General features: G+C 34.9%; 1 protein-coding gene across 2 annotated transcripts in view; it reads left to right on the plus strand.

Annotated features, from left to right (window-relative positions):
• Window positions 1-22,019, plus strand: part of Adgrv1 (adhesion G protein-coupled receptor V1) — a 548,667-nt gene that overhangs the window by 259,095 nt on the left and 267,553 nt on the right. For both annotated transcript variants that reach the window (XM_048811397.1, XM_048811398.1), the window contains one exon: window positions 839-939. In XM_048811397.1, the coding sequence (XP_048667354.1) occupies window positions 839-939 (101 nt within the window). The remainder of the gene's footprint in view (window positions 1-838; window positions 940-22,019) is intronic.

Here is a 22,019-nt window from a genome sequence, read left to right on the forward strand (position 1 = left end):
CTCTCTCTCTCTCTCTCTCTCTCTCTCTCTCTCTCTCTCTCTTTTCCTGTGGACCCTTAAGGTCAGAGGAGCCGTCATAGCGACCCCAATGAAAAAGGAAAAAAAAAATATGAGAATTGCAAAGATTGTGGATTAGTGCTGAAGTTCTAATCATCCTCTTGAAATAGTATAAATAGGTGAATTCAAGTAGACTTAGAGATAATAAGAATAATTTTCTTCATACCACTTAGAAATTTAAATGTCTAAGGTAAAGTTCATCCTGGGGATAGAACACATTTTTTTCCCCCTGGTTTTGGCATGCAATAGTGTAAAGTTGACTTTAAAGTTCATAATTACCTCTGGTGCAATTATATAACTGTTTCTAGTAGATTAAAAAAAAAAAAAAGGTGGAGGGTAATTGCCAAATCTGAGGTTTGGTAGTATCCTTCACAATTTTATGCCTGAAAATCACCTCTCTAAATATCTCTATTTAGCCAAGCCACCCATTCTTAGAAAAAAGATTGGAATTTGATTACTTTTTCTTAAACAGTAAAACTTGATGAATTTACACATAGAAAACTAAATCCTTATTAAAATTAATATGCTTAATTCATTATTTCATCAGGGATGCAAACATGTAGATATTTGAAAATTAAAGTCATTCTTTGGGCTTAATTGATATGTACAAAGAATTTGTACATCAGGTAAAATGTATTTTTTCCCAGGGGTGATGTGTTTTGCTATGAGCCATAGTCAGATGATAGGCCTATGTGCTTAACTGTCCCAAAGATTTCCACTGTGATACTGTTTGCCTCTTCATGGATTACAAAACCACACATGGCCTCTTTTGTTTCCTCAGGTCTTTGCTTGGCGGTTCTTTCCCACATCTTCTGTGCCAGGTACTCCATGTTTGCAGCTAAACTTCTGACTCACATGATGGCAGCCAGCTTAGGTACACAGGTAGGAGAGCTCTGGGATGTCTGATTTATATGAGGTGTATGTTTCTTCTGTAATCCTTGGAGTGACTAAATACAGTGAATCTCGACTGAGTTGAAATAAGCTCGTTTAGTTTTGCAGTAGAAGAGGATGAGGAAGGAGAGCAATATAAGGAAATGAGAATATCAGGCCTAGAATGTATATTTTGTGAATTTCCCTCAAGGAGAAGTATCTTGATGTCACCTACAAGAAAAATGACAAACATCCTATTGTCAGTCTCAGTCAGTATATTGGTAACTTATATATGTTAATATGAACATATGTTGTTTAATCTGGTGGAATAAAACATAACTCTGTTATAAATTCTTCACCTAGAGAGTGTTAAGATGATATGTACTGGGACTAGGGGTATAACTCAGCAGTAGACCATGCTTGCCATGTACACGGTTCTAGCTTTAATCCCCAGCACCATAAAAGAATAAACAAGATGATACACACTTTAAAACATCTGCATAAATAAATATTATTTCATTTGACCTAAGAGAATACAGTTTGAAAAAACAAACTCATTTGAAAAATTGTTCCATTTCTCAAATTATTCATTGTTGTGCAATTTAAAGCATCAGATTGAAAGCACAGTTGAAGACAGAGAAGGCAGATCAAAAGATGAAATTAAATTCCTTTTCTATCCTTGAGTTACAGTCTCGGAAGTATATGTACATGTAAATAACTATAATTCAGTGTGATGTGGGAACACAGCTATTTGCAAACTACTCTGTGAATATCATGGATAAGGACTTAATCCATTCTGTGAAGGTCAAGACATCCACACAGGAGATGATATTTGAATTAGACTCAAATGAGTAACCAACTCATTCACACTGGTAAGGGGAAAGAAAGGCATAGACATTTATACAGACAAAGGGAAATAAACATAATCATTTGTATGAATCTAGCAGGTAAGAATATGCTATGTAACATTCTTACTGAGAGAACTATTCAATAGTATATTTATTTATATATCAATACTATTTTATAAAATTAGGAACTCTCCTTGTCTGGATGGAGGACACTTCTAGAAGACAGACAAGGCTCTGCTTTTTGACTGGGTGCTGGTTATACACAAGGCGTCCAGTTTAGGGAAATGTGTTGTACTATTTACTGACAATTTGCTTACTGGTTTTTAGAATGCTAAAGTGTACTTTACTGAACTCTGAACAGAGCCTGAAATTTGAAATGGAAAGTTATCTGGTACGTTGGCATTCTGTTGCCTTTTTGGATCCAATGACCTATTAGTTTCATAACTTCATATTTCAGAGAACAATCAAGTGCTAGATTCCAAGTACAGGGTCCCAGATTGTGTTTTTTAACATACCTGTGAACTACAGAAGATAGCAGCTAGGGGGCTTTTATTGAATCTGACAAGGCTATTTATATTACCTCAGTAGCCTGTCTTAGCTGTCTGATCTTGCCTTCCTTCTTGGATGCAGGATCTTAGAAAACCCGCCTTCCATAATTAGAGTTTACTTGGCCTGTATTCACCACCCATTTTGGTGATGTTTTGGCAGCAGAATTTGTACAAGATTTAATTATAGCACTGCAGTATTATAGAAAATTCTTCGGTGTTCTAGCAGACAAATTTGCTCATGTTTAGGGATGTGAAAGACCAGAGTTTATGTGTTGAGGCATTGCCTTCCAATTCACATTGTACTTAGAACTGATTTTAGAGAAAATAATTAGTTGAATGCAGATTTTGAGCATATTTTTAGAATAGACAAAGCAATGTGACATGAAAAAAATCATATAATGTATGACTAGTGTTATTAAATAATTAAAAAATAACTTTCCTATTTTGTTTCTGGGAAATATTGGTATGTGATTGATAGAAAGTATTGTTTTCTTAGCATGCTTTACTTATCTCCTCTGATTTTTAAAAATACCCTCAAAGTTAAAAAGAATAATTATCTCCCTTAAAATTTTTTTATCTAAGGCTTTTTAAAAAAAATCTTAGATCCTCCAAAATAAGAAATGAAGTTGATTGCAGGAATATAGGCTCAACTCTTTCTAATGTTAAAGTTGTTCACAACTCCAGTTATAGTATCTTTCCAACAGGGATGTATAGTTTCAGCCTTAGAACTCTCATTTGGGACCCTACATCAGAGTTATGTCAATAGCCTTAGAGTTTAAATTTACTGTAGAGAAGTATTCAAAAATACAGACTTGGTCTGTGGTTCTTGGTAAAAATCTTATGAAGCTGACTTCAAGTGTCAGAGTTGCACCTATACCCTGTGGACAGGTCTGCCAAGATCATTTGGCTTCAAATATTTATTGCTGACATAGGAATAAGCAGAATGGGTTTTGTGAGAAAGGAAAGAATGTAAATGTGGTCATACTTGTTTTCCTTTTAGAACAATGTGGTACGGTCTGTCCATGAAACAGGCAGAAAAATATGCTTAGGTCTGGCTCTACACTTCTAGAATTTTATAGAATATTATATACATTATTAACTATATGTATTGTATGTTCATCTATACCTGGAGAAGAGTAGGTAATAATTCAAAGATTATGCTTGTTTTAAAAATCAAAAGATAATGCTTAACTCAAGTTTGTCATTCTAACACCTTTGAGTATCATTGACTAGAAAACACCAGCAGGTGGCAGTAGAAGTTTTTGTTTTGTTTTTGTGTTTGTTTTATTTTCTGCAAATCTGATCAGTTTTTGACTTTATCAAAAACTGGCAGCACTGGGGTTCAGTATAAACTCAAGAGTACTCTCATAATATTACTTTGGCGGGGCTGAAGGATGTTTATCTGCTGCATAGCAAACACATTTATGGTTTCCTTCCTGTCATTTTGTCCCCTTGATTCAGAAGTGAACTAGATGCATTAATCAATGCAGTAACGTAAGAAAGCTTGTACAATATTGATTTTTATATACCTTGATACCACTTACCATCCGTATTTTAATTCAAAGGAATAAAATTATTTTCATCATTTTATTTATGATGTGATACTCATTAAGAAGTATGCTATTGATACAGAAAAATGTGTTTATTGGAGAATGACACCATTAGAACTTGTGAAATTAGGAATATATTACCATTAGTTTATCAAAAATAGGTACTTTTTTTCAATGCCAAGTCATGTTTTTCTAAAGGAAATTTGTTTTCTTTCTAAAGGAAAATTGTCAAATAGCAAAAAATTGTGGGACAATTTACTTCCAAGTATGATGTGAACAATATCAAACAAACTTCCATGGCATTGGGTGATATTTCTGGGGAAAACATCTAATTATATCTTTGGGGTTTTTTGTCTTAGAATCACATGCCAACCCATGTGTCCCCTGATAAGGCTGGTAAACAACTAGGGCAAAGGACAAGTTTGCAGATCAGGGTTCTCAGTTCTGGGGGTTCTATCAGGAAAAGCAATTCTCCAAATCTAAAAAAAGAAATGAAATTTCCTCATAAAAAACATGATGATAAGATAGAACTATATTTACTTTGATTAATAATACTTAAAAGTGGGGAATGTTTGTTTTTCTCTCTCTGTTTGGCTTAAGCACATTTTCTGAAACTGATTACTAAATTTGTCTAGCAAAAAAACTTATGTAAGTAAATATTATTACATTTACTGACAAGCCTGTACAGTGTCTGAACTTAGATGTCACTGTGAATGTTTGACAATTTGAAATAATTTTAATTTTTTGGCAGCAATAGGTATGCAAGAACTTCAGACACAAAGACCCTCTCCTCAAAAAGGAAGAGAACTGCTCTAAGATTCATAGGACTGGCTGGAGTTGTGGCTCAGTGGTAGAGCACTTGCCTAGCATGTGTGAAGCACTGGGTTTGATTCTCTCAGCTCCACATATAAATAAATGAATAAAATAAAGGTTCATTAACATCTAAAAAAATATTTTAAAAAAAGATTCATAGGACTATCCTCTGGAATTTAACAAAACTTAAGCTTTCAATTTTTCCTTTGTCTAGTTTCTCATTCTGCAACATTTGGGGATGTTGTTTTGTAATGGCCTGTGTTTCAGGAAAGATCCTGCTCAGACACCCCTGCTAGAAGATTCTCCTTTAATCGGGAGCTATGTCATTCTAGCTTTGGGAATCTAGCACCTGGGAATCTTTGAGAATCACTGACTGAAGCCAGAAGCCCTGTGTGACCTCCCATATGCCAGCTCCTTCTGGATGCCAGGGACTTGGTTTCTTCCCAAGCAGCTTACGCTCTTTTGTTGACATTGATAACTCAAAAAAGCCATTGTGTGGGGTTGGAGTTGTGGCTCAGGGGTAGAGTGCTTGGCTAGCAGGTGTGAGACACTGGGTTCAATTCTCAGTACCACAAATAAATAAATTAATGGATAAAATAAAGGTCTATTGACAATTTTAAAAATATTTAACAAAAAGCATTGTGTGCTTAGGGCCTGAAAACAAGTATCTGACTAGCTTATTTTTATCAATTGAAGTAGAGCAACAGGAAAGACTATATAATGTTCTTTAGTCAGAAGAGATTTGTCCTTCGTTAAAAGTTTTGGTTACTTAATTATTAACCACACTATCCTTTGTTATTTCTACTTTTGCCTCTGAAAAAGAAAAGTAATTAAGAGCTTAAGTACTAGTATCAACATTAGATCTTCTCTTTGAAGATGGGAACCAGGGAAGCAAATTCATTATTCAATAGAAAATATCTGTATGTTAGTGCAGATATAAATGGATCAAGGAAGTATTTTCTTTTCTTTTTTTTTTTATTCTTTTGTGTGTGTCTTTTTTTTTCTTTATTAGCTACACATGACAGTACAACGATCTTGACAATTCATACATTTTGAATCAAATGGGGTATAATTTCTCATTTTTCTGATTCTACAGGTTGCAGAATCACATTGATCATACAGTCACGTATATACATACAGAAATAATAATGTCTATTTTATTCTGCTGCCCTTCCTAAGCCCCCTTCCCCTCCCCTCCCCTTCAAGGAGTNCATCCCTCCACCCTCCCCCTCCCCACCTCTCCCTCCCTCCCTCCTCTCTCTCTACCTCCTCCACTGTATAATGCAAGAGGGTCTCCTTCCATCTTCCGTGCAAATCCCCTTCTCCCTCTTTTCCCCTCCCACCTCTCTTCCCTATTTAGTGGTAATCTTCTTATCATGCTTTTCCTCCCTATCCCAATTTGAGTCATCCCCCCCCCCTTATATCAGAGAAGACATTCGGCATTTGTTTTATAGGGATTGGCTAAATTCACTTAGCATAATCTGCTCTAATGCCATCCATTTCCTTGCAAATGCCATTATCTTGTTGTTTTTAGTGCTGAGTAATATTCCATTGTGTATAAATGCCACATTTTTTTATCCATTCATCTATTGAAGGGCATCTAGGTTGGTTCCACAGATTAGCTATTGTGAATTGTGCTTGCTATAAACATTGATATGGCTGTGTCCTTGTAGTATTCTCTTTTTAGGTCTTTTGGGTATAGTCCGAGAAGGGGAATAGCTGGGTCAAATGGTGGTTCCATTCCCAGCTTTCCAAGGAATCTCCATACTGCTTTCCAAATTGGCTGCACCAATTTGCAGTCCCACCAGCAATGTATGAGTGTACCTTTTCCCCTGCATCCTCGCCAGCACTTATTGTTGTTTGACTTCATAATGGCTGCCATTCTTATTGGAGTGAGATGGTATCTTAGAGTAGTTTTAATTTGCATTTCTCTGATTGCTAGAGATGGTGAGCATTTTTTCATGTATTTGTTGATTGATTGTATGTCCTCTTCTGAGAAGTGTCTGTTCAGGTCCTGGGCCCATTTGTTGATTGGGTTATTTGTTTTTTTGTTGTTTAACTTTTTGGGTTCCTTGTATCTAGAGATTAGAGCTCTATCTGATGTTTGAGGGGTAAAAATTTGTTCCCAGGATACTTCAATGTAGGCATTCAGTTAAAATTCAGATATTGAATGAGTAAGTGTGAGTGAGTTTCCAGATGCTGCTTTTTAAGAGATTAAATTAGTTCTCTTATGACCTATGAATACATCTGGTTGTTTTTATTACTGCTGTTGTTATTCTTACTAAACCCCAAAACTCTCAACCTCTTTTCCTTACTGTAAATTTTTATTCAAAAAAGTCCATTAATGTTTTATTCTCATTTAAAATGTCAAAAAGTCATTAAATCTACTTGCAAATATTTATATTTCCCTTTTTTGCTGTGTTTTGATACTCTCTTTTGTTTTTTTCCCTTTTTAAAATGTTTTGATCAATACATAATATTTATATGTAATTATTGGGTACAGTGTGATAATTCAGTGTGAATACAATATGTATAGTGATCAGGTAACTAGCATTTCCATTTCTTCTCTTCTAGTTATTTTGAAACATGTAATAAAATAACCATAGAGTAACCATATTATAGCATAGTAGGGTAACTATGGTTATTATAGTTACCCTACTGTGTTGTAATACACTAGAGCTACTCCTGCCCATATAATTGCATTATGGGACCTGTTACCCTACCTCTTCTTATCCCCCTTCCCCTCTTCCCTTCCCATCCTCTCATGATCACTATCCTACACCTTCTACAAGTTCATATCTTTGATACTCTTGGGGCTGCTTTCTTCTGATGTTCAGGTACTTGAATAAGCAAACTAATATACAGTTCAGAGGACAGATGAGGCTTTTACTTTGGTCTTTCTTATAGCATTTCACACTTTATGGAATTCATCAACATTCTCATGGAACTTTATGGAACTTACCAGTATTATTTTGGACATAAAGTGAACCACTAGGAAAAAGCTAGGTAGTTTACCTGCCAAAAGAAATGTCCTTTTCCCAAGTTCTTTCTTTCCTATAAAGTTTAGGAGTATCACTTTAATAGTAATGATTATGTAAGCCTTTTATTCATACAAAATATTTCCAAGATACCTAACCAAATCTTTTGTAGAGATTAGTTTGTTGAATATGACTAAAAAGCATTCTGTATATAAATAGAAATATAGATTTAAACATGCCTGTAATTCCAGTGACTCAGAAGGCCGAGGTAGGAGGATCACAAGTTCAAGGGCAGCCTTGGCAACTTAGCAAGACCATCTCAAATTTAAAAAATAAAGAGTGCTGGGTACAGCTCAATGGTAAAGGGCTCCTGGGTTCAATTCCCAGTATTAAAAAAATTAAATAATATATATAGAGAGAAATATACATTTAAGTTTTATTTATTATGATATTTGACTCTCAATTTAAGTATTCTCATCTATATGGCACAAATATTACCACTAACCATTCTATGATCCAGTAATAAAATTAAAAGAAAAAGAAATTGAACAAATTCTTATCCTAGGGGTCATCATTCATCCATAACTTGACCATTTCTCATCTACCATATGCATGATATTAAGTGTGCAATAGGAAATACCAGAAGAGATATGAAACATGTAAATAACAATCCCATGACCTCCAGGTAAGAACCAGATATATGCATACTGAGAAAAAGATTGTTTCTTCTGCAGTGTACTGTATAGTATTGCATAGATTGAGGATAAAGGGCCTCAGCTTGAATAGGCCTTACAGAGAAATAGTTGTGGAAGGATGCATAAAATTTGAAGATAAAATATAGCAAATTTTATACAGGGAAACAAGAAAAGATGCAGTGAGGTTACAGTGAGCTTGGCAAGCTTCATTTGGATAAGGCTTGCAGATGCCACTGAGAAGCAGATGTCTTGCTGCAGGTAAGGGGTTTCTACGTTGTCTGAGAACCATGAGAAGTTCCAGAGTTCCCATGCAGCTGGTCCTTAAAATCACAACATAAAAGAAGTGTTTTTAAGGATTAATTTGGCAGGGAGAAACTTGAAGAATAAAAGGATTAAACCAGATGAGAGGCCGGAATTAGGGAAATCAGCTTAGAAAGGCAGGGTGGGTAACATTCACTGTCATCTCATTATGATGGGTTGTGAGCTAAAACAATGGTAATGCAATGAGATCAAATAAAGTAAAAAAATAAAAAAATAACTAGTAAAAACATCATATTTTGCCTGTGGGAAGTTTTGCAGTTTTTGACTCCTCTCTTTAAATCCATAAAAAGACCTCATTGCAAATTTTATCTTATTTAATAAATATTAATATATTACTTACTAAATATTATATGAGGTAGATATTATGAGGATGGTACTAATAATATTCCTACTTTACAGATGAGGAAATTGTGTCATAAAGAGTTTAATTACTTGCCCTGAGCTATATAGTAGTAAGTAACAGAACAGGTATTTGAACACAGTGGCCAGCCTCCAGTTCTTGCTTTTAACCATTATGTTATGCTACCTTATGAATGAGAAATTAATGAAATTTAACCAATCATCAAAGGAGGTAGAAAATTTAAAGGTGGCTGTGAAAGAGTGATTTTATTTGATTTGAATAGGAAAGTCTAAAGAGTTTAATAGCTAGCGAGGGACACGTGCAATTCTGGGCATCAGAGATTTAGAATTTCCATAGCACATTCAAGCTAGTGACTTATATGTTGTCTACATCTAAGTGGCACTGTAGATGAGGTTCTCTGAGACAGGTTGTGTAGACAACCTGTGATTATAGAACACACAGTTCATATCTTGAAGAAATTGTCTTTATGGTACCATTCCAAGTGAATTACATGTATTGCCTTGTTTATTCCAGACAAGGTAGGTACAATTATCATCCCTATTTTACATATGAAAAAAATGAGACTAAGATTTGTGTTACCTGCCTTAAACTCTCTCAGGTAGAATATAAAGGGAAGAAGAATTTTAATTCAAATCTCTCTGATCCTAAGCACATATATTTAAACAACATATTAGAATGAGAAGGATCATCTGGAGAGAATTAAAATACAAGGCTTTTTAAGTTGAGGAAGGAAAAAGATTTCAAATGAAAGAATTGATCTTCAGTGGGAAATTGATCCTCAAATTCAACAAGAACAAAGTCTTTGGAAACCTTGGAGAGAGATGATGGGAACTAGAGAAGTTTCAAGAGTAAATGGGTAGGGAAGAAGTGGAAGAGGCTTCTAGACCACACCAGGGAGAAGTCTTGCTATGAAAGAAGGCCGTAATCAGGGGACAGGAAGAGGGAGTGGCTCTGGTGACTTTGATCATGGACCTCTTATCAGAGGGATGCTGGCCCTGGGTCCACCACCAAAGAGTAGGTCTCCTCCATCCTCACTGATATTTTCTTTTCTTGAAGATGAACTTCCTATGGAAGTCCCACAAAAGCATTATAGGAATTAGAAAATTTCTTTGGGGCATGTTTTCATTTGTGTGGTTTGATTGTGCTGTAAGTTTTTATCTTTAAGTAACTGTTCATTAGGGTACCTAACCGAATGACCTTATACATAGAATAAAACAGAGCTGTAGTTTTATTCCCCCCCCCCCACCCAATTCTTGAATCCTAATTTCTGGATTTCTTTACATTTTTGGTATTGTTATTGAACTTCATGTGAACTTACAATCAATCATGAAAAAATGTAATTAGCAATGATCAAATAACTTTATAATTGCTTCTGCAAACAGAACCATTAATATAATGCACAAGTTGCTTTAGCTGATTAAGATGATGTTCCTATTCAAAATGGAGTAAAATTTTAATATTGATCAAAGTATTTAATTCCAGGAAAAAGTATATTTTATCTTTATTGTTTTCCTATTTGTGTGTGCATTTTCCTTTGTATATCAAACTTGTTTTTCTAAAGTTTCTAAATAATAAAACCTGGTTCTTTTTTCTCAGCAAGATTTGAAAATTCAACTCAAAAAGACTGTTCTAGCTAAGTTGAAAGTAAGTGGACACTGAAGATACAAAAATAGTATCATGGTCACACTACTGGGAAATTCAAACTTTCCCAAGTGCTGAAGTAGCAAAGCAACAGAAAGAGTGAGTAATACTCTGAATGAGGCTACAGTGACATTATCATGTTTGCAACATGGCTTTTGTTACTAGGAAAATTTGTGAGGCAAATCCAGACTTTACCAGAAAATACCAGTTTGGAATCTTCTATTACAGCCTCAGAAACATAAAGTATCCTTGACTTTTAAAAGATTTCTTTTGATGTCTTTAGCTAGGGAAAATCAGTGTATGAGAAAAAAAATGTTTTTATGAATATTTAATGATAGCTCTAAAGAACTTTAAATAAATATGGGAGAGTCCCAGTTTTGAAATTAGAAGGACAAATGGGTAATATCCCTCAGTTTTAAAAATTTTGGCAAAATAATGAGAATTACTCTCTTGCAAAGTTTTTATGAAGATAGATACTAGGTCATGTTCAGAGAGCATGAAATACAAGGCTCCAGAAAGGAGGAGGGCAAGGGTGCTTACTGCTGCCACACAACCCACACAGACCCTTGGGACTCTGCATTGAGTCAGATACTGAGAGCCCTCAGGAGGCATTTCTATTATTGAGGTTTTCTTAAATCAACTGCAAGGGAGGTGATGATTTTTCACTAGTTGGTTCTGCCAAACTGGTTCCCATACTTCTCACTGTATACTCCCACAAAGGCTTTTCTGTTGGTTTTCATTATCTAAAGTAGACATTACTAGTAATTTTGCTTTGTTTATATTTTTTTCCAAATGAAGTGATTTTTCCCCAGAATATTTTTCTGTTTATATCCTTATTGTTAGGACTTTAAAAATTGGGGACACACACACACACACACACACACACGCGCGTGTCTACTTTAAAAATACACGTATATTAATATGTGAAGTGATTTTTTTGTATATGTGTATGTATACATTTAAATTTGAACTAGATACATATTTTTAAAATACAGAGATAAATATTTAATGAAGCAGAACTAAGGATTATGATGCACACAATTCCATGGAATTTTTCAGCATCCTATGAGGTAGTCAGTATTATTGTTTTTTTTTTTTTTCACTTTTAAATAGCATATGAGAAACTTGAGACCCTATAAGATTATGTTATTTTCCCCAGGATCCACATCAAGAACATCTGTCAACTCCAAAGTCAAGACCCAGAGTCTTGCTACCCATCTGCAGAGGAGACCAGAGTCCTCCCTGGTACTTTCCCCCTCCACCTCAGTGGAGCATAATAGCAGAATCCTCTTGCAAACAGTTTTAACTTTTACTCTAAAACTATATTAATCCTGTCAGTAGGTCTTTCTTCAACCTCCTTTTTAACTCTCCAAGATCTTGCTTTCTTTAGCTTTTCAATGATTGAACCCTTTGAGCTCTAACTGCTTGCTCCACCAAAGGAAGATCTTCCATTTAGTTGTCTGTCTGCCTAATCTCCTTTTAGTTCCTGAGGGAAGAGACCATTCCTTTGTATATCATATACTATGCCAAAATGTCGAAGATCAAAACAACAATGATAGTAAGAATGAAACAGCCCTTCCTATAGGCTGTAATTTTGGCTGAGCCCCTGAGCAAATCAACTCCCAGAACATAGACTCTCTGTTCTGCCAGCAAAGGGGAAGAACTTGGTTTCAGGCACTGTGTTTGCATTGCAATGGTGAATGTGGTTGCCAAACTGAAACATTTACATGTGACATATCAACAACCAAGAGGGTTTTGTGGCCAGATTTCATCTTTAGAATATGGCTTGTGCAAGTGATTTCATGGGGTTTAACCGAGAAGGTCCACAGCTTTATCAGGGCTCAGCTCCAAGCAAGTGTTCTTGTCCTCTCAAGTGTTCTCTCACCCCTTCTAGAATATAGAAGTCAAAGTGGAATGAAAGTCAACCTCTGAATACAAATTTCTCAGTTTCACAAAAGATAAAACTTTTTTCGTAGGTATGGATTTCCTTTAAAAAAAATGAAAAAGGAAATTTGAGAATTAAATGCATTTTTTTTTTGCTCCTTCCATAGCGTATCTCAATTTTAGCCCTTCTTTCAGTCTTCATTGTTACCAAGCTCATCTAAACCACCTATCTAGAAGAACATCTAAACAACTTGCTATAATTTTATTCTAAGTCTTTTCTTTATAATCCATATTCTCAACAGCAGGTATAGTACTTTTAAAGATGAAATCCACTCAAATTATTCTCTCACCCAATACCCTTCAGTGATTTCCTGTTGCACACAACAGATGATCTCTGACCTCCATTGACTCAGGGTCAATCCCTGTCCAGTCTCTGATCTCATCTTCCACCACCTCCGCCATTCAGAGAGCATTAGTCACCAAGCTAACTCCCCTAGGCTCTGTGCTCCTCTTAATACCTAAGCCTGGAAAACCCCATCCCTGTGTTTTGCTTATGAGCATTTTCATTCATACGCTCTTCTTCATTTACCCTCAGCTCATTACCACCTCTAAGCAAATCTCCTGGGTATCCCACACTCCACAGTGTCATAGCACTGTGATTTTTTTCCATGTTATCTACCAGAATATGAAATTTCTTGATTCTTTATTGTGTTTTATGTACTTTCTCCCTCCCTACTTCCCATCTCGTAGAATATCAACTCCACTGGATCAAGGGTTGGCTGTCTTTTTTTATTGCTGCTTTTAGTACTCATAAAAAGTTTTTTTGGCACATACTAGATTTTCAATAAAACTGGTTAAATAAATGAGAAAAAACAATGAGGTTAAAGAAAATTATAGGCTTGTTCCTCAAGAACATTCTTCAGCAATCTGAAACTAACCTATTATAATTTTCTCATGAAAATAAGCATTTCCTATATTCTCAGTTCCTTAAAAAAGCAAACAAAACTGAGATTTTTAAGAAGAGATTATTTATTCTGATTTAACAAATTTATATTCTTTAAAATATTACTAAATATAAAATATAATAATAATTGCAAATGGTCAAACAAAATATAGTTTCTTCTATTAAATATAATTTTAACTTCCTTATATTTCCAAAGATAAATAAATAAATAAATAGAAATAAATCTTTGATGGGACTTTTATTGTTGTAGTAACTTGAATTTTGACAAATGTTAGCATCTTGAAAACAAAATACCAAATATAACTTCAAGTTTCACTTTTCTCTAATGTGAAAAAAAGACTTATTCATATCTTTAAATGTACTGTTGTTGTGATCTACCACTTATAAACAAAAATTTTATTACAAATCTCTAATTTATATGTGTTCAATTCAGAATTAGATTTATCCAGAAAATAATAGTTGCAAAAGGAAGTTAAGATCCCAAGTCAAAGCCCATTTATCTCCTTATCTTTCTGGGTATTGTGGATCTTAATTGTATTCTGTAACTTTTGTTCATGTTAAAACACATTCTGAGGGCTGGGGTTGTAGCTCAGTGGTGGAGCACTTGCCTAGCATTGTGAGGCACTGGGTTTGATCCTCAGCACCACATAAAAATAATTAAATAAAATAAAGGTATTGTGTCCATCTACAACTAAAAATAGAAAAAAAAATTAAAGAAAACATTCTGAGTGGGAACTTCCAGAAAACCCTTACTTGTTCCATAGCCTCTATTGTATATCTCTTCCTGCTCCAGAAGCCTATGGGAGCAGGTGGCCAGGACATAGGTGATGGGGTGGGGAGAGGTGAGATGGAGGACAGAGGAAGACTTCTGCAAACGCGCCTTATTGGTCTAGGTACATGCTTCTCCAGGTGAACAGGATAGCATATGGTAAGGTTTCTGAGGGTTGAGGACATAGAGTGTGTTTAAAGATTGAGCTGAAGCAACTTTAGTCATTTATTCCTTTCTTCCTTCCTTCCTTCCTTCCTTCCTTCCTTCCTTCCTTCCTTCCTTCCTTCCTTCCTTCCTTCTTTCCTTCCTTCCCTCTTTCCTTCCTTCCTTCCTTTTTCTTTCTCTCTTTTTCCACTCCAGAGCCATTCTACCACTGAACTATACTCCCAGCCTTTTTTTCTTTTTTGTTTTAAGACAGGGCTCACTAAGTTGCAAAAGCTGGCCTCAAACTTACAACCCCCACACCTTGAGCCTCCAAAGTCAATAAAATTACTGGTATTTACTACCATGCCAGAGGGCTTCAGTAATTTCTTATTGATAAGAAAGATTAGAGATGAGAGAAGAACCATTGGGGTATACAGAAAAGTTTTTCTTAAGATTTTCCTATATTACACTGAAATAAGATTTTGTATTAAGAACAGGTGTAGACATTCTTGAGAGATATTAATTGTAATAGCTAATTCTAATAAATAATTAACTCATGAATGTTTATCATGCCAAAGTAATTAATATAGGACATTATAATTGGACAAGGTTGTTATACTGGTAGTTTGTCGAAATTGGGGCTGAGACAAAAGTTCCCCAACATACTGCAGTATGTCTAGACATAATGAGCAACCCTGTCATGTTTAGGTCATGTGTATAATTGTGAGCTTCTGAGTTTTTTGTATCTTATACCACACTGCAAAAGCCTCTTAGCCTTTGAGTATCTGAAAGCACTCATTATAATGCCACAGATTTTGAAAACAACTGGGTTAATGAAATGTAACAATTACAAATCTCCATTACTCTCCCAAATATGTTTTTAATAATTTAGATCTTTGCATTTAATGAGTATAATTTTGTACCTTGGAAATCTTTATATCAAACCTGGAAGTGTTGGTTAATTCAAAGTTGAATAATTCAAAGTTGGTTAATTCAAAGTTGAATACTTTGAATCTGTCTGGAGATGTATTCAACGCATACTTGTTTTTAGAAGAGTAGCATAGGCATTAACAGTTACATAATTCAGCTGTGTAGGCACTGCTAATATATTTCTTCACTCCACAGAGGTGCAAGGGTTGCAGGAGTCTAAGAGATTAATTAACCCCTGGAACTAGAGAAGCTGGATTGTCAGTGTTTTAGTTCAGGTTGTTACCATAATGTTAAGTCACTAGATACTCACAGACCCCATTAAAAATGTACTCTTTTCATACATACAATCCACACTTGAGGAATCTTCTACTCTAAGGTTAGGAATAGCGCTTTTGAAAACCTTTGTCAGGGTTATTTAAGACTTGTGTGAGTATATAGAAGTCAGATGAAGGCAAGCAACTGTATTTCCTAACTCCTGTGTGAGTTTTAATCAGAGCAGAAAAACCTATTTGTTCTCTAGATAACAAAAAGAAGAGGACCTTTTGTGAAATTTTTGTGGAAGCACAATTTAAATCTGTCTTTTGTATACAGTAGTAATTCATTGTTCTTGTTCTCCACTTAGTTAGCCTCCTATGTGGTATATCATGCTCTAAGCTAGGAATTATAGATAGAAAAACATAAGACACAGTTGAGATACTCAAGCAATGGATAGTCTATAAGGAAGGCCATAGCAAATAAACAGAACACAATAGAGCAGTACATGCACATGGGATTCTGTCAGTATACAGTGTGAATAATAATAATAAAGGACTTATTAATTCCATGCAAGATGAGGGGTTTGGTCAGGAGAATCTGTAAATTCATTTAACTGTTAATGCCTGTGTAAAGATGAGAATGCTTAAGCTGTCTTGAAAGATGAGACATCTTCATCAGGTAGAATCTATATATAATTAAAATACAGACATTAGTAAAGGTTGAGGAATGGGCTGTGTCTGGTAGGATTCACAATGTCGAAGGAGTGTTCTAACTTGGATTATTTTCTATTTAGTTTGCAAGGATTCAGGGATGGTTCAGCTGGGTAGGGCTAGTTGATGAGGGAAGAGAGCTGTTTCTAATGCAGACTTGGAGGAGTTGAAAAATGGTCTCCAAACCTGAGCAGACCTGAGTTGGGGAAGATAACAGGAAATAAGAATTTCTCATAGATGTTTCTAGGATAAAAATTTGGGGTCCACATACACATTTTTGTGTGTGTCTTACAAGCATTTTTATTATGAATGTATTAACTGGACTAATCTGAAAAGACCAAAGTATTCAGTCCTATGTTATTGCTTATGGAAAAATAAGATAATTTCTGTTCTGTCAGGTATTATAGAGTTTTTTGGTCTTTTATTGATACATTCAGGTAATGCCTCATATAAATTGTTTGTTAGTCTTTTGTTGATACATTCAGGTAATGCCTCATATAAATTCATTATTCATTGAGATAAAAAGCTATTGCATATTTTAAAAAATAATTCCCCACAACAATTCCAATGAACGTTTTGTTATTAATTCAAGTGAAAAAACAGGCAAAAGTTAATTAGTGTATTTTTCAGTGTTACTTCAGATACAACCTACTATATATTAAAGACCCACAAAAGTATATATCAATATAACTAACTACTACAATATTTAAATTTCTATAAAAATATTAATTCAATACTACTTTTTATGTTTCCCTTTTTTGTAAGCCCTAAGGGTCAAATTCAGTGAAAAAACACACAAAGAAGTTGTAAAAACTCCAACTGTATAACAGTAGGAAATATATCCTGTGTATATTTTCTATGATTCTACCCTTTGTGAATTTAGTATTGAATTCATATTCTAGAAGTAGAAATATAATTCAGACCATACGAAAATACAGCAAAAATAACTACAGGAAAATATTTGTAATGTTGTTTAAAATTCGGCATGTATAACTTTTTTTCTAAGTTATTAATAGGCTTGGGAAAACAATATAAGCAATTTCTCCTAAATAGAACAAGTTCAAGAGAACAGACTTCCGTCAGAATTGGCTGCTGTTAGGGAGAAGGGAAGCTGAATTCAAACAGTTTTGTGAGAAACTGGGAAAGAGGAAGCAATTCGGCTTCACAATCGGTCACCGATATTTGATTTACTCTCCTTGGAGTTTACTAGAGGCTGCCAAATTACGTATGATGCTTGCTGCATGATCCTCAGAGGTCTCTCTTCCAGCTGATGTCTGCGTCAGTGGTGGTTTTGAGAGAGGAAGCGACCTGAAGGAAAGAGTGTTTACCACTTAAGTTGGACATGGAATCAGAGGACTAAAAGAAGTGGTTTGGGACACCCTTGGAAAACTGTGTTTTATAAATCTGTAATTCCCCAGAGAGTTACTTATCATGTAGTCCTAAGGCTTATTAGGATCTTATTCTGAATGGCATCTTTTTTTTAAAAAAATGATTTCTTTAGGAGTAATTATGAAACGTCAAAGACATACTTTTAAAAAAATTCCTCTATGTTCCCGGTCATTTATAAATTCCAGGTGAGACTGATCAAATAAGTAACCTGACTAGCCAACCCCAACATAGTCATGATGATGATGATGTTCTCAAGATTGGAATCCAAGGAGTACAGAAGAGATTTATACAGATAAGAAATGGAAGCAAACAAGGGAGTGTGAAATTAGCTACATAGTGTGTTGTGGTTATTGAACATTGGATTGCACATTTACTCTTTTCCCCACTAACATATTATAATTTACTTGAGGGTAAAGACTAGCCACGTGTTCTTGCTAAATCTCCTTTTATGGACAGACTGAAACAAATGAGAAGATAAGATGACCAATGTGACACTTTCCCTTGGATAAGCCTACTTCAGTTTTTAAGTGGAAGATATTGTGGAAATAGAGTCACAGACTCAGCTGTATTTTAAATGTTTGTATTTACTTCTCCCAGTCTGCATGCAGAAGGGAGGGAGAGAAGCATCCTCTAGCAAAGGCTGCATGATGACTTCTGCCCACTGCCAAGGTTCTCTGCACAAGAGTGGAACCCAAGTTGCCCACCTAACACCATATTTCCAGAAATAGTTTTGAAATACATAGGAGAGAAAGACCTTGATAGTCACAAGTAAATTCACTTGTCAAATACATTTGGAAACAATCTGTGTACACATTTTGAAAGCAAGAGCAGTGTCAATAAATAAGGTGAACTATAAACTCAAAAGATCTGAAAAGAATGAGCAGGATTCATTCACAAAAACCATTAAAATATGTTATGGGTTGGGCATGGTGGTATGTGCCTGTAATCCCAGTGACCAGGGAGGCTGAGGATTACAAAATGAAAGTCAGCCTCAGCAAATTAGTGAGGCCCTTAGCAACTTAGCAATACCCTGTCTCAAAATAAACAATAGCAAGGATTGAGGATGTTGCCCAGTTAAGAGACCCTGGGTTCAATCCCTGGCACACACAAACAAACAAACAAAAAACTCTAGAGATATGGGAGTAAAACACAAGATATTTTGTTTAGGGTTCTTTCTTTTTTAACTTTTGAAACAAGTTTCTTGGAATTTCAATTTTCTTCTTCAATGCGTTGCTTTTCATGTGTGTGATTTTATCCTTTAACTTTTCCCAATGATAAATGACATATATTTAATTTTATATTTTAATTCAATTAAAGTAAGTTCTTTTAAGACATGATTTAAGCAATTTAAACAAAAAGCAACAATTAAAAAAAAAAAACTCAAAACATCAGTGACATACCTTCAATCTGAATTTATAAAGTACAGGACATGTTTAAAAATACCCCAGTAGGACATTGTAACTGACATGCCTCATCTTTGAATGAGAATGTTGGAGGGTAAAACTTACATGGGCAGGTTCAGATCACTTTATGGAAAACTCTGAAAGCTTGACTTAGAAGTTGGGACTTTACTTCCAAGGTTTTAGAAGGTTTCTATGGGAAAAGTGAAATGATCAGAAGATCCGTTCTGGAATCACCTCTTGACTCAGCTTCTGGGAGCATAATGGAACTACTAAATCACACAGTTTGTTGATGGCAGCCTCCATATCAATATAGCAGTTGTTTGGAGAATATCATTAACATGTCAAGAAATTTTGCTAATCCCAAATTTCTCATTCCTTAGTAGCTTCTTATTCTTATAATTAAATTTCCCCTGAAACGCAAGCAGATTTTTGCTATGACCTTTAATATTCAGTCTGTCTGTGAACTAGGAGCAGTCTGCTCTAAAGGGTCAATTGTTCTGTCTGGTAGGTGTTCTTTATACTATGACATCCTCTGCTTTTAGTCTTTGAGGAATTGTATGCTTTCTCTGCTTAGTGATGCATTCTTGTCTTCCATAACTGGATGATATTTGCATCTGCATTTTAACAAAACTAGACCATGAGGGTAAATACCAAATGGGAAAAACTTTGTTGTGCATCTTAATTTTAGTTGATAATTGATGGAATATTTTGTATTTCTTGGATCCTACTTCAGTACATTGCCAGACACTGCTGGATTCCACCTGGGCAATTTTTGAAAAGAAATAATTAAATGATGAGTTCCAGGAAGGGTTCACATTTCCTTATTATTTCTGTCTTAATCAAGTTAAAGGGGAAGAATAAAAAAACAGCAAAGACCGGAGCACCTGTAACCAGTGTTGCCGGAAATTATGACCCTGTTAATTTGACATTTTTTGTGTGGGGCTAAGGGGACTGATTATTTAGGCTGTTAATAATCTTATTTAAGTACTCATTAAATGTGCTCCCATTTAATAGGCTTGTCTGATCACAAAACTTCATTAAAAATCTTAGGAAAGTTATCTTCTTAAATCTTGTATTTTTCCATTAAATACCTCAGGAGCCGTGGACTTTGGCCTGCTGATCCCAGTGTAGGACAAAGACTGGGTATTGTGATGAGAGATAATCAGAATTTATAATAGTTCTCAGATATCCCTAAGGTTTTAATGCACATTTTGGAAAATAAGTATGAGAAAATGATTAGAGGCTGGAAAGAAGAGGTATCCCACATTTTAATGGGGGACATTTATTTTCCCTTTAACTTTGAAAAATAAACCAACTTTTATATTAAGGACTAAGTTCAAGGAAAAACATCTAAATTTCATGAATAGTGGAAAATTCCAGATCCCCTCACAGGTGTAAAGAGATCATGTAACACACTCACCTTCAAACCCAAAGCTATTTATAGCTTTTAATTTAAAATTAATATGATACTTTTTGCCTTAATATAGCTATTTTAAAAGAAAGACTTTTCTCCTTTATGAAAGTTATTTCCAGAAAACTTTCAATATTTTTTTTAGTATCTTTCTCATGTACTTTGGATGGAAGGAAAAGAACTATTGTTGAATACTTTGTGGAGAACCAGGGATTTTACCTTTTAAATCCCCACTTTGCAGATGCAGAGACAAACTTGCCCCAAGTCTCCTGCCAAGTGACTGATAGAGCTATAAATATAACATACATCCAAGTCATTCCAAAGCCTATTTTTCCCCATTACACATGTTTATATATTATTTCATTATAGACTTAAATACTCTTCTTTGTGATATTTTCCATTTCAGAATTTCAAGAAAACCATTGTTCTGGATGGTGAAACTCTACCTGTGGCTGGACAGGCTTCTGGGTGCATTCACCGTTTACCTGTTTAAACATGATGAAGTGCTCACTGTGTTTACATTTCACACCTAGAAAATGAATGCTTTTTCTTTTCCTAAAGGAACTTTTGTATATGGATTAAAGTCATGGAAGATGAGAAACAACACCTAGAAATACAAAAATATATAGCCAATGAATGATTTTTAACATGAATACCCTTTGATTTAGGATGTTGGTTTCAACACAGCTGCATCATTAAATTGCTTCTGACTCCTTACTTCATATTGTGGTTTCCTCCATCATGGCTAATACATTTTCACAGTATCACTTTTGAGGAATGAAAAAGATATGTTAGTGATTATACGCACACACACACACATATATATGCCTGTGACTATTAATCATCTTATCTTTCTAACTACTCTAGAATATCTTAATGATGACTCCTCTTTCTTCCTTATGTTGTCTGGTTTTTTTTCAAAACTTATTTAAACTAGCCCCCACATTGTAATCATGTTTTGTTTTCCCAGCCCAAAGCTCAAGATAAATAATTGTCTTGATTTGAGGCAACCACTTATCCCTGTTTGACTAGGTCAGTGTTGATTTTAGAACTGAAAATTCTGCATCCTGGTGAATCCTGCACCCTGAGGTGATCCAAGACAGTTGAAAAGTTCCTTAGCAATCAGAACAACTTAGTCCTGGGCTAATTTCAGCTCTATAGTATCATGGGGGCATTTATTGCAGATGCACAGAAGTCCTGTGTGTTGAGTTAGGCACACAATTGTGGTATGTGAGGTCTTGCAGTATTTCCCTCAAACTGAATTTGAATGTTTGCTGTGGACCTCTGAGCCCAATAATGTTTTGTATATGTCCCTTTCCCACATTTATGTTAATTACCTTGTACCTGGTTGTTTTTGATATGTAACTGTTCATTTAAGGACTGCTTGTAACTCTATTTGGTGAAGAAAATCTTTGATGCTGTATAGATTTTTCACAAAGCAGATTCATACATATACGTGTTCAAGATTTCATAACATG

This window comes from Marmota marmota, unplaced genomic scaffold (genome assembly GCF_001458135.2).
Source record: "Marmota marmota marmota unplaced genomic scaffold, marMar, whole genome shotgun sequence".
Lineage (NCBI taxonomy): Eukaryota > Metazoa > Chordata > Mammalia > Rodentia > Sciuridae > Marmota > Marmota marmota.